The sequence below is a fragment of the Lampetra fluviatilis genome, chromosome 27, assembly GCF_964198595.1.
Source record: "Lampetra fluviatilis chromosome 27, kcLamFluv1.1, whole genome shotgun sequence".
Taxonomy (NCBI): domain Eukaryota; kingdom Metazoa; phylum Chordata; class Hyperoartia; order Petromyzontiformes; family Petromyzontidae; genus Lampetra; species Lampetra fluviatilis.
In genome coordinates this window covers 2969765-2997382 of record NC_136301.1, presented here as the reverse complement: position 1 = coordinate 2997382, position 27618 = coordinate 2969765, and the positions used below count along the sequence as shown (strand labels likewise).

The 27618-nt window shown below is 47.3% G+C and overlaps 2 protein-coding genes across 2 annotated transcripts in view; one reads left to right on the top strand and one right to left on the bottom strand.

Moving 5' to 3' along the window:
* Positions 1-9260: 9260 nt before the first annotated feature.
* Positions 9261-27618, bottom strand: part of CZIB (CXXC motif containing zinc binding protein) — a 379487-nt gene continuing 361129 nt past the window's right edge. Inside the window, exons 2-8 of the mRNA XM_078869058.1 lie at positions 18061-18144; positions 17371-17427; positions 16368-16449; positions 15658-15689; positions 14545-14622; positions 13153-13218; positions 9261-10198 (exon numbers count right to left, since the gene is read on the bottom strand). Coding sequence (XP_078725184.1) covers positions 10121-10198; positions 13153-13218; positions 14545-14622; positions 15658-15689; positions 16368-16449; positions 17371-17427; positions 18061-18144 — 477 coding nt within the window. The 3' untranslated portion in view covers positions 9261-10120. The remainder of the gene's footprint in view (positions 10199-13152; positions 13219-14544; positions 14623-15657; positions 15690-16367; positions 16450-17370; positions 17428-18060; positions 18145-27618) is intronic.
* Positions 22021-26880, top strand: SDHAF2 (succinate dehydrogenase complex assembly factor 2). The gene is made up of 4 exons (XM_078869055.1): positions 22021-22076; positions 23234-23445; positions 24283-24392; positions 24958-26880. Exons 1-4 carry the CDS (start codon positions 22044-22046, stop codon positions 25086-25088), a joined length of 486 nt encoding a protein of 161 aa, XP_078725181.1. The 5' UTR covers positions 22021-22043; the 3' UTR covers positions 25089-26880.

The following is a 27618-nucleotide window of genomic DNA, read 5'->3' as shown; positions in this document are numbered from 1 at the left end:
TTGTTTTACCTTTTCTTGTTTCATTGTATGTAATGGCAGAGATTAGGGATTAATAAAGTACAACCATAACCACAATCATATAAACAGAAATCTATTTTATAGCAATATATTGGGGGGGGGACATTTTGAGCATATTTGAATATTGGGGGGGAGGGATGTGTCCCCCCCCCCCAATATATATTATAATTACGGCCTTGATCAAACAGCCCCCCCCCCCATGAACAAAAGAGGCTTGCAGAAGCCTTCATCCAGCAGCGGGTTGATAATCGTCTGTAATTGACTATTATTCGTATTATTCATTTTAATACTGTTACATTTACAAACATGCAAATTGGTTTTCGAGAAGCGTTGCCTGAAAACGTGTTTACACTTTTGGCGGACTTTTGTTGAAGAAAATAAAATAAAAACACCAAGATTTTAAACAAACGCGGCTATAATTGGGAAACAATTCTCACAAGAGCATTGTCGTGTTGAAAACAATATCATTATAGTAAAAATTAAACTCGGTTTATAATGCGCGCGCATACATTTCACGGATCGGACGCAGTGTTCGATCGAGAAGTCGGAGGCGTGGAGCCAGAGCTCAAAGTCCCCCGTACTGAGCCTGAACAGTTGAGCCTGAACAGCTGAGAGCCTGAACATACGATAACCTGAACACGTGAGAGCCAGAACCGTTGAGAGTATTTCGCTACTGCCACGGTTACTGTCGCCCTGAACTTTACTTATTGATTCCTCCACCCGTGTTGACGACTCGGTGCAGCAGACGCAGACTATTGCGTTTCGTCCATCACACCGTGTTCAACCACCACACTCTGCACGTCACAACACACTCACTCACCCAACCACTCACTCACTCACTCACCCACCCACTCACCCAACCACCCACTCACCCACTCACTCACCCACTCACCCAACCGCTCACCCACTCACTCACTCAACCAACCACTCACCCACTCACCCAACCACTCACCCACCCACTCACCCAACCACTCAACCACTCACCCACCCACCCACTCACCCAACCACTCACTCACCCAACCACTTACTCACCCACTCACTCACCCAACCACTCACCCACCCACTCACCCAACCACTCAACCACTCACCCACCAACCCACTCACCCAACCACTCACTCACCCAACCACTTACTCACCCACTCACCTACTTACGCACTCACATACTCAAAATTCACTCGCCACACTGCAGGTCACCTCCCCCTTCTCCCCGCTTCTTCGCTCGCATCGCTCCACGTTGGATTTCCCTCCTCCCATCATCACCATCATCATCATCGTCGCTTAGTTCCCCCGAACCTCTCACGATAACAACCCTCTCTCAATTCAAGAAGCGTGCTACACTCTGTATCTATGAACACCTTCCGTGCGCAGCTCTTTCATTGTTTGCTGGCCCGCTTAGCCCTTTTGTGCGTGCGCTACGTAAAACAAAAAAATGTGTTTTTGCAACTACAAAAAAACGTCTCGTTGGCAGGACGACCCTTGGTCAGCGGAGGCCGAGCAGAGCAATGAGAGCAGTCGTAGCGGCAGCGGCGGTGGTGGTGCCAGCCGGTACCCAGCGATGGTGGTGGTGGTGGTGGTGTTGGAGCGCGGTCGTGACTGCATCTCAGCTCGCCCAGGGCACGCCGGGCGCCGCGTGCAACACGGACTGCTCCTGCACTCGGGGTGGCATCGTCGCCTGCAATTACAAGCGACTGCGAGGGTTCCCCGCCGGCTTGCCCGAAAACACAATCAGTCTGGACCTGAGCAACAACCTCCTGGGCAGCAACATCGACGCCACGGGTCTCTCCTCCCTCCGGTTCCTGCAGAAGCTCTGGCTCAACAAAAACGTGGTGCACACGATCCCAAACGGAACCTTCAAGACCCTGGGACACCTCCAGATGTTGGATCTGCAGTTCAACGATATGACGCATGTCGACGTGGAGGCGTTTAAAGGGCTTTCGTCCCTGAAGTTCCTCTACCTGCAGAACAACCGCTTGGAGAGCCTGCCCGCCGGAACGTTGGACCACCTGCAGGGCTTGCGAGAGATCCACCTGTACAAGAACGAGTGGAACTGCGGCTGCGGGGAGATCCTCTATCTGAGCCAGTGGATCAAGGACCACGGCAAGTTGGTGATGAACCGCTTCATGGCCAACGACCCGAGGAACGTGACCTGCTTCAAGAGTTCCTGGCCCGTGATGGACATCGTCGCCGCTACTAATGTCACCGCCGATGGGTGCAGCGATGTTCGCGTGACGTCTCAAGAAACGACGACGACGAAGACGACGAAGAAGACGACGAAAACGACGACGAGCAGGAGGAGGGAGGAAGCAACAGCCACCCCCAGGAGGTCACCAGCGAGCAGTGGGAGCGGCTGCGAGACGCGCGGGGTGGTGGTGGTGGGGGTGGTGAGCGCGCTCGTCTCCCTGCGCCTCTATCTGATTTGAATGCACGGCACCCTCTCGTCGTCGTTGTTGCTGCCAGAATGAAGATGACAAACAGAGAAGAATGGGCTTCGTTGCACTTTCTGGAGGGTGTTAAGATGCTCGAACGCAAAATAGACACCGATTATCGCAAGGCATGACAACGTTGCCTTGCGATGTAAAACACGCATGCACACAAACGCGTTTTTGGATAATGTGCGCATTGTAAGCGGTGTCTATTTAGTGTTCGAATATCTTAACACCTCCGGTATTCATATTCTTGGTTCTGTCGGTAAAGTCACGTAGAAGGGAAATAATAAAATAATAAAAATATTAAACAATAAAAATTCTCACGACGTTTCGACTGCAACACAAGCAATCATCATCAGGTGTGAAAACCACAGCAAACAATTTGGAGAGAAAAAAAAACGCCACTTTTTTCAAATTTTCTTGCTGTGGTTTTCACACCTGATGTGATTTTGATGATTGCTTGTGTTGCAGTCGAAACGTCGTGAGAATTTTATTGTTTTATATTTTTATTATTTTAAATAGAATAAGGGAAATAATAAAATAATAAAATTTGAAAACAATACAAGTTATTTTATATTTTTATTGTTTTTTATTTTTTTTATTTTATATTCTTATTGTTTTTTTATTTGTATTTTTTTTTGTTTAATATATTTTTATTATTTTATTGTTTCCCTTCTACGTGATGACTTTACCGAAAGAACCAAGAATATGAATCCCTGCAGTCACGAAAGCTTTCAATCAAAACCTCCGGTATTACTGCCAGAAAGGGTAACGCCTCGCCACTTGTTGATGATTTCATTCCGTTCACCGGGGGCTCTGCAGCCCATCACCACCAGCAGCATCATCCTCATCAGCAGCCACGATCTATCCACTGCTAGACGAAGCCCCCCAACCCCCCTCGTCACAAGCCGCGTCGCCGTCTCTCTCGATCGATCTTGCAAAGCCACAATCCTTCCCGGCGCCGAACACGCGACGGGGCTGATCCCTCGCTCCATCTCCTTGATGCACGTCCCTCTAACACGTGGGGGCCATCCCAGGGCTGCAGCTGCTGCTGCTGCTGCTGCTTCGTCGGTAGTGAGAATCAGAATATTTATTTATACGCTGCAGGAATCCGATGAGCTATGAAGCTCTTCATCACACGTGTCCAGTAGGGGCGAGGGTAAGAATGTTACGACAACAAACGGCACCAAAATGCACGGCAGTGACTTCCCCGTCATCCCGTTCAGCCGCGACGCGTCCTGCCTCGCGCAAGACCCGCTCAGTTATCTCAGCAGCGAATGCGTCCCAACAGCAAAAATCGCACGGAGCAAATCAAGGAAATTGTGGAGAGACGCACGCGTGGAGTTAGACCGAGAGGCAGCAGAGAGGAACACACACGCGGGTGAGTGTCATCATCTCCCGCAGTGCTCATACGACAACAATAAACGATAATTTGTTTTTTTACCCTTCTATCTGGCAACAAAACTGACACCTTTTTTACCAAGGAGTCATGTTTGCATAAACCACAATACCTGCAGTCATAATGCAAACAAAAAACATAACTCTGATAATGTATGCACTGTCCTTGAAGTTGATTGGTCCACACCCGAGACAGCTTTCCTTAGAGCCTAGTCTCTAATGGGTTGGACCAGGTGACGCCTTTTGGCGTCATCTGGTCCAACCCATGTGTCAGTTTTGTTGCCAGATAGAAGGGTAAAAATCCAATTATCATATTTTTTACTGGCAAATGAGGTTCCAATGGAACAATAAACGAGTGAGACTTGGGCAGGGAGACGCGTCGTCACGGCCAGAAGAGACTCGGGTGGTCGAAAATAATAAACGGAGAGCGGCAGGCGAGGAATGCAGCGAGTTCGGGACGATGTCGGGACCACCGTGGAGGAGACGGAGCGACGAGGGGACGGAATCGTCGCTCCTCGCGTGCAGAGCGGTGACGGCGGATCGCGACGGCGACTTGGGAGGGATGGAAGCCTTCGTCCAGCAGTGGATCATCTATCACGGCTGGTGGAGCAAACAAGACGTCGAGTGGAGCTGTCGAGGTTTAGAGCTATCGACGCAGCAGCCCTTCGACTCGGTCAAGGTTCACCACCGCGAAAATGCGGCTCAAGCGTTTCCATTAATTACGTTTTTTTTTAATAGTTTAGTTATATATAGTATAAACACATATACTCTATATTCTTGGTTCTTTCGGTAAAGTCACGTAGAAGGGAAATAATAAAATAATATAAATATTAAAAATGTTGTTTTATATTTGTATTATTTTATATAAATATAAAAAAAAAATTTGATTTTTATTATTTTATTATTTCCCTTTACGTGCCTTTACCGAAAGAACCAAGAATATGAATTCCTGCAGTCACGAAAGCTTTAAATCACATATACTCCCTTTGTTCTTTCGGTAAAGTCACGTAGGCGTAAAATAAAATAAATCACGACGTTTCGGAGGCAACACACAAGCGTCCGTTTGTGTGTGCGCCCGAAACGTCGTGATTTATTTTATTTTCTACCCACGTGACTTTACCGAAAGAACCAAAAAGTATGGTGCATGGAGTCACGAAAGCTTCAAATCAAGATACTCACTTAATTCTAGATTTGAAGCTTTCGTGACTGCAAGGAATCATCTTCTTAGGTTTTTTCGGTAAAGTCACGTAGGTAAAACATCAAAATGAATGAAAATAAAATAAAAAATCACGACGTTTCGGAGGCAACACAAGTCTCCGTCATCAGGTGGGACCGTCACAGCCAGATTAGCTGCATCAAGTGACTTGATTAGCTGCATCAAGTGACTTGATGCAGCTAATCTGGCTGTGACGGTCCCACCTGATGACGGAGACTTGTGTTGCCTCCGAAACGTCGTGATTTTTGATTTTATTTTATTTTATTTTCATTCATTTTGATGTTTTACCTACGTGACTTTACCGAAAAAACCTAAGAAGAAGATACTCACTATTTTCTCGTGGCTTTGAACCTAAACGTTATCGTATTGCGTTTCATTTTAGCGTACAGTGCTTTTTGATACACCCTTGAGTGGACGTGCTATTGCGTTTAAAGTAAGTACGGTTTACGATTTATATGTTTTTGTATTTTTTTTATCCTTTAAAGGTAACGCACACGACGCTGTTGAACGTGCTGCGTTAAGTAGTTAATTGTGCACCACTGTTAACGGAGCAGTGTCATTAATGCTTTTAATTATATATATTTGAGAAAATTCCCGTGATGGTATTTCCACATCTCCCGGAGTTTGCACGCTTACTGTCCGTCGTCATAATCTCGGATGAATCAATGTCCACCCTTTAATTACCTGAGTTTATGATTACATTTTGTTTCAATGTAAAGCGCTTCGGTGCGATCTTACTTGTGAAAGACCGTGAGACTAACATTTTAAAAACAAAGTTTATAAAACAATAAAAACACATTCTAATACCTTAACAGCGTCATTTCTAAATTTCGCAACAACAACAACAAGTCACCTCGAGACATTTCGCGAGTTTCGAGTCTCGTGGCAATGAACGTGAAGATCGCCGTTCGCCAGGCGAGGCGACACGCTGCGTGTGCACGACCCGTGACGCCGACGCGACCGCGAGGTTTTGTATCGGCAAGAGGAAGAGGCCCCGTGACGCGGGCTGTTTCACATCGACCCGTTGCAGAATTAGCGCTCGCAATGAGCGCTTTGTCGCTGCTGGCAGGAGGAAGTCACGGGACAAACCCATGCGGCTCGGGGTTGACTGACTGAGATGACTGGCAGGATGCACCGCCTGCGTTCCCGACTGTGACGACTCGTATAGGCGCACGCGCGCGCACACGCGTAACACGAGCGAAACAGTGCGCGCGATATGCCGCCCTGAGAAACCGAATTACTCCTCCCCAAGGGTTGTCTCCCACACCCGTGTAGACCCTCTCCCCCGACACTCCTCTTTTCCGCCAACATTTAACTTTCTGGGGGGGTCTCCTCCGCCCCCCAACTCCAATTCCCCTGTCCCCTCTTTTCGCACCTTCCTCGCCAGCGCCCTTTTATTATAAAACACATTCCTGCTGCGAAGGGAGCTGGTAGGAACGTTGGGTTGCTCGGTCAATGGCCAGGGTCAACGGCGGCGTGGTGTATTCCGCAAATATGCCCGACTGTGAGGGCGGGCACAAGCCGGCGTGAGTAGGTGAAACGTTGAGTTTTATAAGGGCGCCACGGGGTGACCAGCCCCTCCCCACCCAGCCCCTCCCCACCCTCCCCACCCAGCCCGTCTCCACCCTCCCCACCCAGCCCCACCCTCCCCACCCAGACCCTCCCTCCCCACCTAGCCCCTCACTCCACGACGGACGGACGGACACAATAATCCCGTGGGCTGGTGTAACCAGGAGGTTCCTACCAGTAAAAAAACAATTATCTGGCCGTGCCACTGCGCGACCCCCACACTCAACCAGTGCCGGATGAAGCGAGTGCGGGGCCTGTAGCGTGATGTTATAAAGGGGCCCTAAATAAATAAATAAAACACGTAAATATTAAAAAACTCATTTTAAACTTGCACAGTAAAGTTATTGTATTTTTTCATTTGCTACACAGCCAGATAATACGACAAATCGCTAACCTTAAACACCCATTCGTTCTTAAAAGCTGAAGGCGGTATAGTACTATAGTAATAGGGCAAGTGCAGCATCACTGAACCGGAATTGAGAGCTTGAAAGCATTTAGCGCAGGGCCCTTGAAAGTGCGGGGCCCGTAGCTACTACACATGCAGCACCTACACGTGCAGCTACTACACGTGTAGCTACTACACGTGCAGCACCTACACGTGTAGTAGCTGCTACACGTGTTGTAGCTGCTACACGTGTTGTAGATACTACACGTGTAGCTACTACACGTGTAGCTACTACACGTGTAGCTACTACACGTGTAGCTACTACATGTGTAGCTACTACATGTGTAGCTACAACTGCTACGAGGATAATCCGGCACTGGACTCAACCCTTACCGCGCGCTCACACGATAATCTGCAGGTCCAGCGACCTTCGCGATCTGTCCTCGGCGAGGGACACAGCAAACGGAACGCAGGCGGCGCTGGGTGTCTCGTCCTGATGCTGCTGCTGCTCTACGTTTCTTCGATGGCTCCTCGGCAACATTTGATCATCTCCTCCTCCTAGTGTGTAACAATGTCCGTTCATCGCTCCTTCCAAGAAACGTGGGAGCCACGCCAAACGCGAGACCGCAAGCCACGCTGGTCCGCGGGTAGACGACACAGTCCACCCCACCCGGCCAAACCCCTCCACCCCCTGCCCCAACAATCCTTGCCGATCGATCGATAGCGCGGGCTGTGGTGGTGGTGGGTGAGTGGGCTGGTTAACGTGGGATTTTTTTTATTGGGAATCTCCTTTGGAACGAGGGCAGCCCAACCAGCGTCGAATTATCCTCGCAGCAGATAAAGTAGCTACACATGCTACGGGTCCCGCACTTTCAAGGGCTGTTTTACGTCATGATAAAACGGCAAGACAATGTATTGTGAGGGTTTTTATATTCTCTAGGATTTAAAAAAAAATTCAGGCAAAAGAATGACATGAATTGTAAAGTTAGAGCGATTTTAAATTAACCGAGTCGGTCAACTTGTATTCGCTACTCCCACCTCATCGGTGTTGCAATCTTATAATAACACTGGTCAACAAAAATAACAATTTTTTTCTGGCCTGGACTTTTGCAGATGTTTTAGACTAATTTCAATGTGCTGATTCCAAATCTGATCTCAGATTTGCTCTATCACATCTAATTTTCATGCTATCAGCATACCCCATTTTCATTGATTTTACCCGAAATTAACTCTGTCATTTATGATTGCAAGTTGTTGCGAGTCAGTGACTGCTTTAGTGTTAAAATATGGTGCTGTATTTTTAGGATAGTGTGTTTATAATATCATTTTATGTAGATATCCACATTTGTTTAATATGTTTCTTCTGCAGTTTTTATTGAAAATGCAATATTTGATATCTCAAAAACCTGATGTGATAGACAAAAACTGATGCCAGATTTGGAATCAGCACCCCAAAATTACCTGAAAACCGTTGGAATACCTTATGCCAGAAAAAGTGTGTTGACCAGTGTTATTATTATCAAAACGTCTTGTGAACTTCTTGTTCTGCCGTTTCCACTCAATGTTTAATTTGTTACGCGGAAAAAAAAGATCCCGTGCAGCCAGTGACGCCGACGCCGCCGACGACGACGCCGACGCCGACGATGACGTCGACGACGACGACGACGACGACGTCGACGACGACGACGACGACGACGACGACGACGACGATGACGATGATGATGAGCAGGCTACGACTTGGTGGCGGGGATCGTGGAATTTCCCTCGCTGGGCTCCATTCTCGGAACTGCACTTTCAGTCATCTTCTTGGTTCTTTCGGTAAAGTCACGTAGAAGGGAAATAATAAAATAATATAAATATAAAACAATAAAAATTCTCACGACGTTTCGACTGCAACACAAGCAATCATAATCAGGTGTGAAATCCACAGCAAAAAACATTTATTTCATCATCAGGTGTGAAATCTTTCTGTGGATTTCACACCTGATGATGATTGCTTGTGTTGCAGTCGAAACGTCGTCAGAATTTTTATTGTTTAAAATTAATTATTATTTTATTATTTCCCTTCTACGTGACTTTACCGAAAGAACCAAGAATATGAATCCGTGCAGTCACGAAAGCTTCAAATCAAGATTGCACTTTCAGTCGTCATCCCGACCGGGGTATTTATAGGTGGAGGTGTTCTCGGACGTAAACGCAATTTCTCCAACGTAACAATCCAAAACACAATGCAGAAAAAAATCCCATTTGTACGTTTTTATTCCACGCGGCAATGAAGATTACACGTTTGGCAGATCAAATCCGATGGCCAGTTTCAAACTGCAATTGCTATGGGGACTGAACGTAATCGTTGAAGTTGGTTAACCCCACGCAGTTACAAATATACGGGGGTTTTTTTCTTCTCAAAGGTCGACATGGATAAATCAAGCAATGTCATTACCCCTACACACACACACACGCAAACTGCTGGGGCGAGCACGGCACACGAGGGCGTGGGTGGCCAGCAACACGCTCGGCCACCTTTGTCTCCCCAGTGACGATGTTTGCACACTGTACCATATTACTCATTTAAGGCTGAATCGACCTAGGGGAGGCCCAGAACCGGTTCAGACATTCGTCAACGATGTTGGCTGCAGGCGGGCATCGAACTCGGGGCGTCGGGTTCGTAAGGCAGCGCGCTAAACACTGCTCCAACGCTCCTTACGACATATGCACACACAAAAGACAAAGATCCCCCGTATAGCCTTAACAGACTGTTGGGGCAAGTGCTGTTAGCGAGCACCTGTGAAGGCCGGCAACAGCACACGAGGGGGTGGGTGGCCAACAGCACGCCCGGCCGCCTTTGTCTCCCTAGTGACGATGTTTACACACCGCACCAGGTACTCAGTTGAGGCTGAGTCGACCTAGGGGAGGCCCAGGACCGATACAGATAATCGTCACTGGTGTTGGTGGCTGTGAGCAGAAATCGAACTCGGGTCACCGGGTTCGTAGCGCAGCGCGCTAACCGCTGCACCACCGCTCCCCACAATATGCACACACTCATACATACACATGCACACACTCAAAAGTTCGCGAACAAATGCGTAATTTCTTCCCCATGAAATGGCCTCAGGCCTTCACGAACTTGTGGGTGACTTCATAGATTCCGACCGATGCCTTGGCTTTCTCATCGTAATCGTTCCAGTCCTGCGAAGAACAAACACAGGGAGTGGTGAGCGCACACGCGGTTTACACACGCAACACAACACCCCCAGTAACAACACACCCACATTTCGATGTAAAGCTTTCGTGACTGCAGGGATTCATCTTCTTGGTTCTTTCGGTAAAGTCACGTACAAGGGAAGTAATAAAATAATAAAATAATAAATCATAATAAAACTATTCTTTTTTTTATGTTTTATTTTTTTATTATTTTAACACACCCACAGATCCCTCTCCCAGCATGGCCCACAGGCTGTTGGAACAGTGCTGTTAGCGAGCGCCTATTAAGGGCGGATTGGCGCACAAGGGGGTGGGTTGAGCCAGAGCCGCCTTGCCCGGCTGCCTTTGTCACCCCAGTGCTGTTTGTGTTTGTACACGCCACCCGGTACTCAAACAAGGCTGGGTTGGCCTACAGGAAGACCCTGGACTGGTTATCACTCCCCACTGATGTTAGCCACGAGTGCGTAACGCGGCGCTCCGACCAATGCGCCACCGCTCGCTCGCACGCAACACAAACGCACGCAAAGACGCACTCGCAAGCACAATCGCGCAAACACAGGCACGCACAGCAGACCTCACGCACACTCACTCACTCACACGAAGATCCCCCCTAAAGCCTTAACAGACTTTTGGGGCAAGTGCTGTTAGCGAGCAGCTACAAAGGTCAACGCGGCACACGAGGTCATGGGTAGCCGCCACCAAGCCCGGCCGCCTTTGTCTCCGGAGTGGCGATGTTTACACACCGCACCAGGTACTCATTTGAGACTGAGTCGACCTAGGGGAGGCCCAGGACCGGTCCAGATAATCGTCACTGGTTTTGGCCGTGAGTGGGAATCGAACTCGGGTGGGCCGGGTTCACAGCACAGCGCGCGAGCAGTTGTGTTGTCCTACCGCTCCCTACGCGCGCACACAAACACTACGTTACCCCCGCTGGAAAGGGAGCGCTTGTTCAGGCCGGCATGGCACACGAGAGGGTGGTGTGGCCAACACCACGACGCCCCCGCCAGCTTTGTCTCCCCAGTGCTGAACACGCCACGCATATGGGCGCTCCAGATAACCCCACCACGATTAGGCCCTTCGTGATGATAAACGTGCAAACCATGGCAATGAATTCGCAAAAAATTCGAATGCCGCTCGTGAACCACCTAAACGTAAGTCGCGGCAACGTGTTTTGAGCAATCGTTTGGAAATTGATCAATTTATGAACACGGCAACTGTGCTGTAAACACCTTCACGTGCGCCGTCGCTGCAATTTATCCCAAATTTTCCGTGGAAAAGTCCACAACAAGCTGAAGTCGCATCCAACGGAATCAGAGGAGCAAATGCAGCAAACGCGTTAAACCTCTGACCGACTTAAAATTGTAACTCTAAAGTTGGTTAACCACCTGCGGTGTTAGTTCGCCTGTGAATTGCTTTCCATAACTTAGTTTCGTCTTCCTTGCTGCGTTGTGTTTTGTGCACACGCATTTTATTTCATGCCGATTTGTGTTCGTGCAATTGGCTTAGAATTATCCCGTGACACCATTGTTTTTGGCTACGATTCCCATTTGCATCTACGATTTAATATTTCCTTTTATATTATCGCTTTTGGCCATTTTGACAACCCAGTTCGGTTACTATCGCAAATGAGACTCATTCTGGTCTCTTGAGTTCTCATCTGGTTAAACAAATTAAACTATAATGGCATCCATATTCTTGGTTCTTTTGGTAAAGTCACGTAGAAGTTAAATAATAAAATAATATTAATATTAAACAATAACAATTCTCACGACGTTTCGACTGCAATACAAGCAAAATAAAAATTTTTAATTTAAAATTTTCTTTCTGTGGATTTCACACCTGAAGACGATTTCTTGTGGTGCAGTCAAAACGTCGTGAGAATTGTTATTGTTTCATATTAATATTATTTTATTATTTCCCTTCTACGTGACTTTACCGAAAGAACCAAGAATATGAATCCCTGCAGTCACGAAAGCTTTAAATCAAAATATACTGCCATCCGTTGGGAGTTTGTACGTGCACACCTGAATCCGCTGCGACTTCTGCATCGCCCCGCTCGTACTCACCACGAAATACGACGTGCTTCACGCCAAAGATCCCGTCACATCGCTCAACGAGAAAATTCGGCCAAATTTGAACAAAAATTACCACCACCGCAAATGACTTCATTGCGATTTACCGAAGCGATCGTCGCCCCCTGCTGCCGACAACTGGCAGCACACTCCTGAGGTGAGGCTCAACCGAGGCTTTCAAGGGCACTCTCTTCTCGTCTTGTCGAACACAAAAGCACCTTCGTTGCCAGCCTAGCGCCGTGACAACTGCTCTCGTCGAGTTAAACGTGACGTGTGCACCACGTGACGTGCACAGCACGTGACGTGCGTACCACTTGACGTGGTGCACAGCACGTGTCGATACTCGCCGTTCGCATCGCGACCAACGCAACCGTGATTGGAACGAAGATCCGTACCGGACAACATCTTCATCTAGTGATAGGTTTTTACCCTTTCAACTGGCAGAAAAACTGACACCTTTATACAAGGCATCATGTTTGCAATAACCATAACACAAGCAGTCAAAATGCAAACAAAAAGAAACAACTCTGATGATGATAATGATGATCATTATCATCATCATTATCATCATTATCATAATGATGATCATTATCATCATCATCACAGTTGTTTCTTTTTGTTTGCATTTTGACTGCTTGTGTTGTGGTTATTGCAAACATGATGCCTTGTATAAAGGTGTCAGTTTTTGTACCAGTTGAAAGGGTAAAAACCTACTACTATATTTGCCACAGGTAAAGGAGATGTCTCATAGTGTAACCATCTTCATCGTCGCAGGATGCCCATCAAATAATAAGAGCCTCACAGCTCATGGGGCCCTTCCTGGCAAAATAAATAAAATCTCTTGATGATTATAAGCACGATAATTACCTTCTCTTGCAGGTTGATGTCTCCAAATTGTGTCCGCGTGTCGGCTCCCTCCGCCGTGAATCCGGCCTGAGCGAACAGAGTGGCTTTCTTGTAAGAAGCGTCATGGCCAACGACAAGACGCCCACAGAAACACGTGGCGGCGGTGACGACGACAACGACGAGAGCGGCGTGTCCCCGTGCTAGTCACCGCTACTGGCAGGCCCGTCGGAGCAAGTGTTGTTAGCGAGCACCCGTGAAGGTCGCCACAGCATCATACCCTGGGAGTGTCGTGCTACCAGCTGTGGCTGCAGGATTTGTCGTACGCGTTATGTTTATCGTTTATTGTTACATTTTAAATCACAGTTCCTATGATTACTGTTGTTACATTGTTTTTATAGCTTTATTTTGATGATTCGAAAACATATGGTTAATATAAATTGTCTTATGGTTGTTGTTGTTGTTGGCTTGTACCACATTTTGTGATTTTTGCACGCAGCGTTTTAATACGGATTGTTTTTGGCAATATTTGCTGGTTTATTCCAGGATGTTTCTGTTGCGCGTCGTCGCTTTAAGATGTTCTGTGTTCATATTTTGTTTGTTGCGGTTGCACCCGACTCAAGAGCCGCATGGCTCACAGGGCCATACCTAATCAATGAAACTTGAAACTTTAAACAGCAGCACGTCAAGGGGGTGGAGTGGCTAGCACCACGCCCGGGCCACCTTTGTCTCCCCAATTATGATGTTTGCGCACTGAAATAGGTACTCAATTAAGGCTGAGTCTACCTAAGGGGGAGGCCTGGGACCTGTTCAGATATTCATCACTGATGCTGACAGCGAACGGGACTCGAAAAAGTACACTCACGCACCCTCAAGCATGCACGCACACACACACACATTTATCTTATTTCACAGCGATTTACGTTTCCGCAGCGTTTTAATTTCTCCTGAAATTCGGTTTTTTTCGCTCCGATTTCTATTTGCTTCATTGCTGGACTTAGTCTTGATTTGAAGCTTTCGTGACTGCAGGAATCCATACACTTTGGTTCTTTCGGTAAAGTCACGTAGTTAGAACATAAAATAAAATAAATCACGACGTTTCGGGTGCAACACAAGCGTCCGTCATCAGGTGGGAAAGCTTTGTGTTGCGCCCGAAACGTCGTGATCTCCTTCATTTTATTTTATACCCACGTGACTTTACCGAAAGAACCAAAGAGCATGCTGGACTTAGTTTGAAGGTTATTGTTATTGCCCTTTTGGTGAGCCCAGATCAGTCACTCTTACAAATGAGACCCCTCAGTCCTGCCCCCTTGAATTCTCACCTGGCCAAAGAAAATCACCTCGAACCTCGGACCTCGGGCAGACGGTTTCGTAGGGCGGTGGGCACCCAAAACCGCCGCTCACGCGCTCTCTCACCTGCGGCTGGAAATCCACGGGCTGGAGCCCACGGCACTCAAAGACGACCACGGTCTTGAAGGTTTCACTGTCTTCAGCCTGCACACGGCACGGCACGACCACCGCCACCCACATCGCTCTCTGCCCTTGGCACAGCGGGAGCGACGAAGCGGCTTGCGGACAAAAGGGTCTCCGGATATGTATTGCGCCGTACCGTAAAAATACGCTCCAATATCCCACCCAGTGTAGGTGGGCTCTCATCCAGTGGTGGATTGACAAATTGGGGCTGCGAATGTTCATTGATCAAGTCGTATTATTTCTTGATATTAAATGGCCAAGTCTAAATTTAACTCGTGAATATTTCTTCGCGCACCAAACACACTCAATGCGGACGACGAAATGACACCACATTGGTACGAGACCCCGGAAACTCACACGGCAACGTCTCAGCGTCACAAGCCGACATCTGCAAAACTTTCAACCACAACGTGGAGTGCGCAGTGATACTGCACTGTGTAGAACGCGGCTCTCCGCGCAAGAGCGTCGAATAACGCTGCGAAATTACCCGTCTGCGTCTTCATACACTCACTAATGACATCTTCTCAGTCACGCTTTGGTCTTTGGTGGATAGTCGTAGTCATTGTCACGATGGATAATTTTAGTACACCAAGCCAAAAGCTGACTAAAGTAAAAAAAACTCCACTAAGGTGACAAATGTTTTCATCCTTGCTCTTGTTTACAGAGCTCTCACCGGAGATGCTGTGACATCGGGCCTAGCGTCCACGTGAGGTTTTAGCGTTAACGCCTCTTGGAGCACGTCCTGAACGGCGCAGCTGAAACCTGCTCACAGCCGGGGGTCCGTTTTTCAACTGGACCTCTCCCTGTGGCCAAACACTTTTTGTAACGAATTCTATAACTTGGTGAGTTGGTAATACGTTTTAGAATTAATTTAAGGAGCATAACCATGGTTGTTCCTTGCAGCAATATTTTAATTTTCCAAATGTTGCCAGTAGATGGTAGAAGCACCACATACATCATCACGTGTGTGTGTGTGTGTCAGTTTAGGGTATTTACCACTAATTGTTTACCTGTGAAAATGTTTAGTGGGTGAGAATTGAAATGTGTTAGACTCACATTGTAGGGCTTCATGGATTCCTTTAAGATGTCTAAATAAATGGTCACACACACACACAAAGACAAAGATTCTCCGGTACATCTATGACATAACTTTTGTGGCAAGTGCTGTTTGCGAGCGCAAGTCAGCCGCCCATAAAATTCACAACGCAACTCTGGTGAACTTGAAAAAACACAATCAGAAACCGTGACGGCAACTTGAGTAGAAACTCGGAATTTCAAGGCCCAAAATCCTGACGTTAAGCAAGTCAGACCAGCCTGTGAAGTGAGAATGGCCCAGCGAATTCACTCAGCAGGCCAGATAATTCACGGCCCAACTTGAGTTGTCAGAAGAAAATGCGGAAACGAGTCGCAACGAGAGAGTCAACTCGAGTCCGACATCGACTTCTGCGACCCATGGGGACACGGCATCAGCGGCTCGACGGATCCATCAAACGCACGGTATTGGGCACGGACGCTCACCTAGATTTGAAGCTTTCGTGACTGCAAGGATTCATAGTCTTAGGTTTTTTCGGTAAAGTCACGTAGGTAAAAAATTAAAATGAATAAAAGTCAAATAAAAATAAAATAAAAATCACGACGTTCCACCTGAAGACGGAAGCTTGTGTTGCCTCCGAAACGTCGTGATTTTAATTTTATTTTACTTTTATTAATTTTAATTTTTTACCTACGTGACTTTACCGAAAAAACCTAAGACTACGGACGCTCACCTATCGAGTTCTCGCGTGAGCACAGCTTACACTTCTGCACCATGCTGGCACTGCCACGGCCACCCTTCAGTGGGGCACTCTCCTAAGGACACAGAACACACGGCAGGGCGGCAACGCAGTGGTAATACTCTCGCCTTACAGCAACAAGCATCACCTGGGCTCGATTCACGACTTCGATGCCTTTCTGTGTGGAGTGTCGATTTAAAGCTTTCGTGACTGCAGGGATTCATCTTCTTGGTTCTGTCGGTAAAGTCACGTAGAATGTAAATAATAAAATAATAATAAACAATTATAAAATAATGTTATTATGTTTTATTTTAATTATTTTATTATTTCCATTCTACGTGAGTTTACCGAAAGAACCAAGAAGATTTCTGTGTGGAGTTTATAAAATTCTCTCCCTGTTTTTCATGGGTTTTCTCCGGGGTTCTCTGTTCCCCCCCCCCCCCATAGCTAACAAAACAATGTAACTGGTATTGCCAAAATACCCCGATGTGGCCAGGACCACGCCAAGCCCTAGTGCTGAATTTGACACACTCTACCAGTTACTCATTTGGGGGCCCAGTCAAGATAATGAAGGCACAAGATACGTTTGGGTACCCGTCACCACCGCCGTTATCCATCGCCCAGAGTTGACCCCAGATTGTCGAGTGAACGGTGCGGAGCGTGAACCGAAACAAAGATTCCCCATCGTGGCCGGTGGGTTCAGTGCTGTTAGCGGGCACCGATGAAGGTCGGCACGGCACTCCTATGAGCGGGCGGCGTGGCCAACACCACGCCTGGACGCCTTAGTGTCCACAGTGTTGTGCCGTTTACTCATGGAACTCAGCTAAAAATGTAAGGCTGTTCTGACCCAGATGAAGCCCATCAGCACCGGTTCAGACATTTGCCGCTGATTATGGCGCGAGCGGGCGGGAATCAAACTTCGTTGGTTCATCGTACAGCGCACCAACCACACACACACACACGTGTACAATAAGCAGCCGGACGGCACTTCACAGACCTGCAAGGAGATGTACTGCCACTTGTCAGAAACTTCCCCACAATTGGCGCATTTCAACTGCAAGTAGAAACACGCGGCATTAAAGTGCAGCTATGGCTAACACAAGCCTCTCAATCATTGCGATCATTGTGCCATATTCTTGGTTCTTTTGGTAAAGTCATGTAGAAGGGAAATAATAAAATAATAAAAATAAAACATAATCAAATACAATTCTCACGACGTTTCAGCCACAACGAAAGCAGCCGTCCTCAGGTGAAGAACAGGTCTGTCGGAAAGACAGCGTCTGACAGACCTGTTCTTCAGCTGAGGACGTTTCGACTGCAACACAAGCAATCATCATAAAATTTGAAATAAGTTTTATTTTTATTTTCTTGCTGTGATTTTGATGATTGCTTGTGTTGCAGTCGAAACGTCGTGATAATTTTTCCTGTTTAATATGTTTATTATTGTATTGTTTCCCTTCTACGTGACTTTACCGTTAGAACCAAGAATAAGATGGTACGATTGTCGCGGGCCAGGTAATTGTACGAATCGTTGTGAAGTTCACATCGATCGTGGCAACCGCCGCGGTCGTTACACGTGGTGCCCGTATTTTGCGAAGCATCGTGCGGTTTGAAGGCACAGGATCGGTGGATAGGAAAGTGACGAGCGCGTACACAGCGATGACAGAAAACAACACTGTAATCCCACCTTCAAGTACCAGCGGAAGTCTTCTCCACTTGGCCTCAGTCCCGTCAAGTTCTCCATGGTGGCCTGCAGCTGAAGACCGAATCTCTAAGAGTGGTCAAAAAAAAACTGGTGTTAGCGAGCAGTTATGAAGGCCGGCAAGGCACACGAGGACGTGAGTGGCCAGCACCACGCCCTGCCGCCTTTGTCTCCCCAGTGGCGATGTTTACACACAGCACCCGGTACTCATTTTTGGCTGAGTCGACCTAGGGGAGGCCCGGGACCGTTTCAGATAATCGTCACTGGTGTTGGCCGTGAGCAACGAATTGAACTCGGGTCACCGGGTTCGTAGCGCAGCGCGCTAACTGCTACACTACCGCTCCCCACACACACATATACACACACACATATACACACACACATATACACACACACATATACACACACACAAACATAGACACTATCACAAAAGCACCCAGAAACTCTTTTCCAGGAAGCTCCTGCTAAGTTTTTTCGCAATGGGGGAGGCGACGCTTCCTGTTTTTCCAAACAAACTGCGAGTAATCGTTCACATTTGACAAAATTTGTACCGTGAATGGTGACGTAACCCTTGCACGCCCTGACTGCTGACGCGTAGCACCGTGCAATGCATTACGCATTCACTTCTCGGCATTATTCCGCAAGTGCAGTGCTACACAACCCCCTCACTATTCCTGTTCCCTGTTATGATGGGGTGGGATTTCTCGTCATTTTGACAGGTCTGCGTTCACGCACCCGCGGTATTAACCGGGGCGGTTTTGCTGGGTTCCGAACCGCGAATGCGACGTTACCAAACGGGGAAACGTGGCACCCGCTCCGGCCTCGTCATCGCCACCGGCCGTGAATCACTTCCACCGCTGGCCAACAAAGTCCAGCCCGTGCCACCCCAGGATGAACTCCTTGAAGTGTCAATGCGCCGGCAGACTGCAGAGGGTTCGGATGACGGGTCACTGGGCGTAGCGTGTATTATACTAAACTGGTTGTTTCGGTAAAAAAAAGTCACGTAGATAGAAAAAAATAAAAGTTAATAAAAAACCTTCTTGGTTCTTTCGGTAAAGTCACGTAGCAGGGAAATAATAAAATAATAAAAATAAAACATAATAAAATAATTCTCACGACGTTTCGGCCACAACGCACGTTTCGGCCACAACGCAAGCCGTTGTGGCCGAAACGTCGTGAGAATTATTTTATTATGTTTTATTTTTATTATTTTATTATTTCCCTGCTACGTAACTTTACCGAAAGAACCAAGAAGATGAATCCATGCTGCAGTCACGAAAGCTTTAAATCGAAATTTAAATAAAAAACGACGTTTCGATCACTACGCAAGCGATCGTCACCAGGAAAAAAAAAGTTTAAAAAGTTTTAAGTAAAAAATTTTAAGTCGTAATATCAATCTTGATTTGAAGCTTTCGTGACTGCTGGAATCAACTCTTTGGTTCTTTCGGTAAAGTCACGTAGGTAGAAAAATAAAAACTAATTATTTCTCGATTTGAATTCACAAACAGCTCTCTTTGCCCACTACAGTAACTTTGTTCTCCTTGGTTCTTTCGGTAAAGTCACGTAGAAGGGAAATAATAAAATAATAATAAAAATAAAACATAATAAAATACAATTCTCACGACGTTTCGGCCACAACGCAAGCAGCCGTCCTCAGGTGAAGAACAGGTATGTCGGAAAGACAGCGTCTGAACCTGTTCTTCACCTGAGGACGGCTGCTTGCGTTGTGGCCAAAACGTCGTGAGAATTGTATTTTATTGTTTTATTTTTATTATTTTATTATTTCCCTTCTACGCGACTTTACCGAAAGACCCAATAGTATGAATTGCTGCATTCACGAAAGCTTTAAGTCAAGATTAAAGTCAAATTTTACACTAAACTTTTTTTTTATAATAAAAAATATATCACCAGTTAAGTCCCGCTGAGCTATCGAGGCTATGGTTGCAGCACCTGCCACTGTTGTGCGGTAGTTCTATGCCCCCCCCCCCCGCGCCTTTCCCCATTGAGACTTTTGCTTTTTAAACAGCGCTGTCTGTTGCTGGCTGCTGGAGGCTACGGCGGACGGAGAGGGGATTTATTCGCGTGATCTCGCTGGGTTAAGGGGCCGTCCATAAATGACGTCACACGATTTTGTACGATTTTTGACCCCCCCCCCCTTCGTCACAAAAAGTCAGACCCCCCCCCCCCTCAAATATGACGTCACAAAGATTTGCCCCCCCCCCTCCCCCAAAATGAAACATGCTTCAAATCGCTTTCAACTCTTGTCATTGTAGTGCGTATTTAATGTGCCGCTGCACTCTGATGTTGTAGGAGAAAACATTTATTAAGAAGTCTATTTAATTAAGCAGAACGTGTTGTCTATATTAATTTAAAGTTGCGCATTTTGATGTGACGTCACATTTCTCAAACCCCCTCCCCCCCTCGTCACACATCGTCACAAATGTCTGACCCCCCCCCCAGGTGCGTGACGTCATTTATGGCCGGCCCCTAAGTCACACTGACCACAGCGGTGAAGTATGGACAAATAAACCACGGCGCACGCGAAAGCTTCGCGGAGCGACATCGCTTACCACCATGCTGACGGTGGCAAAGAATCGATTCCGCGTTGGATCGTAGAAGGTAGAATCGACTCCCTTCCCCCCCCCCCGCTTGTTAGGCCAACGGTGTCGCGGCGTCGATACCACGACGTGACGCCAAATGCAATCGATTCTCGGTACGTTCACTATTGCGGAGGATCGATTCTTGGATCCGTTGTAGGTAAATGGCATCGATTCTCAATCTGGTGAGGCACAGCGTCAGTTAAGGGCCGTCCATGAATGACGTCACGCACCTGGGAGCGGGGTCAGACATTTGTGACGATGTGTGACGAGGGGGGGAGGGGGGGGTTGAGAAATGTGACGTCACATCAAAATGCGCAACTTTAAATAAATACAGACAACACGTTCTACTTAATTAAATAGACGTTTTAATAAATGTTTTCTCCTACAAAATCAGAGTGCAGCGCCACATTAAATACGCACCACAATGACAATAGTTTAAAGCGATTTTTTAAGCATGTTTTATTTTATTTGTGACGTCATATTTGAGGGTGGGTCTGACTTTTTGTGACGCCGTGTGACGACAGGGAGGGGGGGGTCAAAAATCGTCAAAAATCGCGTGACGTCATTTATGGACGGCCCCTAAAGTGTGGGTGCCGCCCTATGCTGGAGGTTGATTCCACGGACGAAGAATCCCCTCCGTAAAGCTCCCTCTTCCGCCAGCAGTGACAGAGGAGCGGGCAGTTGCAGGGCTGCGCCTTTAATCCATAGCGTGGTGGGGGGAGGGGCTTTCATACAGCAGTGGATAGACCATGGCTGATATGTTCTATTAATTTTCGGTACTTTTATTCGCTTCACGTGATACGGTTTTTTTTCATGGTTCTTTCGGTAAAGTCACGTAGAATGTAAATAATAAAATAATAAAAATAAATACATTCTACGTGACTTTACCGAAGGAACCAAGAAGATGAATCCCTGAAGTCACGAAAGCTTTAATCGAAAAGTGATACGGTTTTTTTTATTATTCCGACGGTCACGAGTAATTGAGATTATTTACGATGTGGGTAAATTTTAAACTTAAAGTTGTATCCACAATTTCACGTAACGCGCAAACTCTCGCGAGATTTGGGGAGAGTTCGCACGCAAACTCGCGAGATCTCGTGCTGTTGAATAACGAATCGATTACGTCGGCACTAAGCAACCCAACACGGAGGAATCGATGTCTTTATATCACGTATCACACAAGCCTCTCGGCGCATCTATTAAAACCCTTAAAATTAACAAATCTTATCTAGTCTATTGTTAATAGCTAGTGTTTTACAACAACAAAAACGGATTTGACAGCAATGAAATAACGCGGCAATGGATGAAATCGACGTTTAAGAATCGACATCGATTACCACCAGCCCGAATCGATTCCAGGATCTCAGCATGGCGGGTTCGGCTCTGCGAGTGTGTGGCAAGGTAGGAGGGCAAAGTTTCGCGTTTTTAAAATGACGGATCTCGTCAAATATAAACAACAATAACAACAACAACTCGTGTCTTTTAAAGATAAACCCCCGTGTTGTTCGAGGGCTGAGCTCACAGCTGATGGCGTAGCAGTGCGGTGGTCGTGTTGGCTGTTTCGCTCTGACATTGAGCTCAGTGAAAGGCGAAGGGGTCCGTCCATAAATGACGTCACGCACCTATGGGGGGGGGTCAGACATTTGTGAAGAGGGGGGGAAATGTGACGTCATGTAAAAATGCGTAATTTTAAATAAATATAGACAACACGTTCTACTTAATTAAATAGACTTTTTAATAAATGTTTTCTCCTACAACATCAGAGTGCAGCGCCACATTAAATACGCACTACAATGACAATAGTTTAAAGCGATTTGAAGCATGTTTTGTTTGGGGGGGGGGCAGAGCTTTGTGACGTCATATTTGAGGGGGGGGTCTGACTTTTTGTGACGCCGTGTGACGAAGGGGGGGGGGGGCAAAAATCGTCCAAAATCGCGTGACGTCATTTATGGACGGCCCCTAAGCAACTTTGGAGGAGGTTTGGGAATGGAGTTTGCGGTGCGATTGACGCGGACGATGAAGACGAAGCAGGATGGGTGGGTCACGTGGTGTGAAGGGGGGAGGAGGAGGTTGTGATGATGGGTGGGACGCGTGGTGTGCGGAAGGGGAGGAGGTTGTGATGATGGGTGGGTCACGTGGTGTGCAGAGGGGAGGAGGAGGTTGTGATGATGGGTGGGACACGTGGTGCGAAGGGGGGAGGAGGAGGTTGTGATGATGGGTGGCACGCGTGGTGGGGAGGGGGGGAGGAGGAGGAGGTTGTGATGATGGGTGGGTCACGTGGTGGGGAGGAGGAGGTTATGATGGGTGGGACATGTGGTGGGCAGGGGGGAGGAGGAGGAGGTTGTGATGATGGGTGGGTCACGTGGTGGTGGGGAGGAGGAGGTTGTGATGATGGGTGGGACACGTGGTGGGCAGTGCTATATAAACTGCTGGATAAAATCCAATAATAATGAAAGCTCACGACCCTCAGTTGCAATGCATTGAAAGTATTGGCTCAACGAGCGCTGGGGTTGTGCGACCAATGAATGTGCCGACCATCCCCTCCGTGCGTGTCCCAGCTCCTGCTGCGTCGCCCTCCGTCGCTCTCGGCGGCCGCACCGTTTGGGTCTCGTGGCTACAACGGGGAGGCCCCGGGGCACCCCGGGGAGAACGGAGACAGCACGCTCCCGCCGTGGGAGGAGCGCACGGGCGAGCCGCTGGACACGAAGCGAGCGCGCCTGCTGTACGAGAGCCGCAAGCGCGGCATGCTGGAGAACTGCATCCTGCTGAGGTGAGGGACTCGCTCGGCGCGTTAAGCCGCACCGTGCCGACGTGGTCTCACCACCAACACCACCATCGTCGTCGGCGTCTCCCCGATACTGTCGGGCCTTCTAGGCCGATGTTTTCCAGCCGCATTTGAGCGGGAAAACTCCCGACCGCTTTCGACTTCTGTTGATTCTCATGAGCAGCCTGGTTGTTAGAGGCAAGAGCACTCCAAATGTAATCCCGGATCAATGCCAAGATGACACTGGCTGATTTTCAAAATCCTCCATCCCACTATATTCCCCCATCCCACTATATTCCCCTTGATGCACTCTCCTACCTATTCTCTCACTCTACTCCCCTCCACTCATTCTCCAACCTCATCCCTCTCAACTCATTCTAATTCCCTCCACGTGCTCTCCTACCTCTCTCCTTGCCTCTCACTCCACACTCTCCACTCCAGCACTCAACACTCAAGCCTTTCTGTCAAAGCCCCCAGTCAGTGGGAGGTCGCTCATTCTCGTCTGCTGCCCCTATAGTCTAGAACGCCATTTCCCCAGTCACCCGTCCTGGAGAGTCCTTGCCCCTATTCACGTAGATATTTTCTTTGAACCTACCTACGTGACTTTACCAAAAGACCCAAAGAATATGAATTCCTGCAGTCACGAAAGCTTTAAGTCAAGGTTTAATCCTTGCCCCTGTTTCAAGTCCAAGCTCAAGATGTTCCTCTTCTCCTCTGCCTATGACCGTCTGCCTCGCTATAAGATAAATATGGCCACTTTCTGTTGAGCGTTGTGGGATGCAGTGACATATAGTCTGTTTATAGTCCACAGTGTAATTGTCACGGTGTGCTTTGTCCTTCCAGCTTCTTCGCTAAGGAGTACCTCAACACCATGAGTGAGAAGCAGCTGCGTTTGTACGACAAACTCATTAACCAGCCCAGCAATGACTGGGATATATACTACTGGGCAACAGGTCAGTCCGCAACACCATCAATTAACCTTCTCTACCCAGAAAGAACTACATTCGTGGTGAAATAATGCCGCAACGGAAAGAGTCACATTGTTAGAAGTGGCCGGGTGGCCCAGAGGTAAGAGCTTTTGAGTCCGTGTGCTTGCACGTGTGTGCAGGTCAGATGTGACTCCATTAAAACCTGTTCCTTTCATTGTCACACACACACGTGAGGTGGCTAAACGAGCTAGAGCTCAGACAGGCTAAGCCGGCACCACAAACATCTTGGGTTTGAATCTATGTTATCGCTTTCTGTGATGGAACCAGGTTTTGTAACGCACAATATCCCAGACATAAATCTTACAAGACATTCATCCTGTGGCAGACCTGTTTACTAATCATCAGGCGCACGCAGCATGCAATGACAAATCATATTTGAACAGAGACGGTTGGGTCGGTGTGCCACGCGAAGGCCACAGCTTTGGAGGTGCTCAGCAGGCAGCCTGTCGACAACCGGCAAATCAATCGGGAGAAATTCAAGGCGTCGGGTTTGGCGCGGTTGCCTTGTGTTTGTGTGGTGCGAGTGCAGGGGCTCGCCCGACGCCTAGCGAATTCGACACGGAGGTGATGCACCTCCTGCAGGAGTACGCCAAGAACCGAAACATGGAGCAGCGAATCCGCCAGCCAGACCTGGAGTACCTCTTCGAGAAAAAGGCCTGAGGGGCGAGGACGCCCGCCCACTGCCAAGCAATGTTCACCGTTTCACGGCCGGTCACGTCTACTCTTGGCAAACAGCGATGATGCCCTCCTCTTGTGGCCGGTCAAATTATTATGTCACGTGAGCGATTGTCGGCTTTTTTTTTTCGGGCCACACATACACGTGATGAAGTTCTGCTGCTGCCATCTAGTGGCAACATCTGGACAAAATATTGCACAACAAATAACCAGGGTCATGCCTCTTCCATGAATTCTGAAACGTGTTACCAATTGAAAAATATTATACAGAATTCGTTACAAAAAGTGTTTGGCCGCAGAGAGACGTGCAGTTAAAAAACAGACGCCCGGCTGTGAGCAGGGTTCAGCTGCGCCGTTCAGGACGTGCTCTGAGAGGCGTTAACGCTAAAACCTCACGTGGACGCTAGGCCCGATGTCACAGCGTCTCCAGTGAGAGATCTGTTAACAAGAGCAATGATGTAAACAATTGTCACCTTGGTGGAGTTTCTTCTATTCAAGTCAGCAATGGCTTAGTGCACTAAAATGATCATTCGTGACAATGACTACGACTACCCACCAAAGACCAAAGCGTGACTGACACGATGTCGTTAGCGAGTGTATGAAGATGCAGACAGATAATTTCGGAGCGTTATTCGACACTCTTGCGCGGAGAGCCGCGTTCTACACAGTGCAGTATCACTACGCACTCCACGTTGTGGTTGAAAGTTTTACAGATGTCGGCTTGTGACGCTGAGACGCTGCCGTGTCAGTTTCCAGGGTCTCGTGCCAATGTGGTGTCATTTCGTCGCCGCATTGAGTGTGTTTGGTGCGCGAAGAAATATTCACGAGTTAATTTTAGACTTGGCCATTTAATATCAAGAGATAATACGACCTCATCAATGAACTTTCGCAGCCCCAATTTGTCATTCCACTGCAGGATGGGAGCCTGTCCACGCTGTGTGGGATATTTGACCATACTTCACCACGCTGGTCATAGCGGGTGGGTGAAGGTGGGGGAGTAGGCGATGGAACGTTGTACAGTGCAATAGATTTTGGACACCCTCACAAACGAGATGTTCCACCTCAAGGAATTATCAACAAGTTCGTTATGAACAGATGCCAGGTACAATAATGTAAATAAAGATGTACATTATGACTAACAATATGTAAAAAAACAATCATAAAATGTACCAATTAGTACAATATATGGTCTGAGCCCATGGACGACATTTGCTGGTTGTGAGCTATCTATCACCATAGTGTACAATCAGTTGATTTTGGCAGTTGTTTTATAAGATTTTAGTTGGAAGCTGTAGTACTCTAATTTATTAAGACACTTGTAACAGTTTTGATTTACTGTGTCAGTATATTTTTTGACCGTATTCTCTGCATTATAAAACCCACTTTTTGCCTTCTATTTTCAAGCAAAGGTGAACGGTTGGTCTTATAATCCAGGAGGCATGTGTGACCAGATTAGTATAACCTTATGAAACTGGAAACAGGTGTGATGAGGGTGTCTTACTCTCTGAAAAAGATAGTAACACAATGTTATGGTTTTAAATATCCGAAAAAAGTCTGTACTAGTTATAAACCATTTGAAATCTATGAAAAAAATTGCGACATTCATTATGAATATAAACAAGCTCGGTTTTAGATGTAACTTGTAAAATGCTTTCTTGCTGGCGAGTATTGAAATAGTTTCATAGGTTAACGGTTCATTCATTACTCGAACTTTAACAATCATCGTAACTTGTTTTATCGGTTTCCAAGAGGAAAATAAACAGCAATATGAAATGTCTTCATGTTCTTAATGATTACACAGGTGCACAGTGGTGGTTTGAATGGGGCCATGGGGAAAAGCAGCAAAACAGGGCCCTCCCCTTCATAGCCTGACGCCAAGGCCCTGTGCAGATACACCGTCTGCACACTTGACAGACATCATTGTGATCTGCCAAATGCACGTTATCATTACAACGACCCAAGTTACTGCCAGAGTTATCGGGGAATATGGATTGCCCCATTTGTGAATCCACTGCCGCCTTTCTATGACGATTGCTCCTAACGTCATCAGCCATGAGTAGAGTAAGCCACCTGTATGGGTTCGAGCCGGACAGTCTGGGAATTTATGTGATCTGTTGTCGGGAGGCAGCAGAAATTATTGATTTGTACCGAGATCTGGTCCCAGTTATCGCTTTGTTGAATCTCTGTTGCAGTTTTGTACTGGAGAGCGTTGTTAGACCTCGCCCGACAGGTTTTGTTTGCAGTGGAAAAGCTGTCCACCCGAGCCACGATCTACCCACTCACTGATCATAAAAACCGTCGCTCTTCCTGGGTGGCTCCTGATAACCGTCACAATGTCCACGTGTGATTGCTCTTGTTATAATGAACTCGAATGTACAATATGTTCAAATACCTTGATTCACTTTACAGACAATTGGTTACCAAAATATGTTACTTATATTATAGTGATGGTCCCTGCACCAAAGCAATAGAAAAAATAGCAAAACAAGTTTATTGTTCAGTGAAAATTACACGT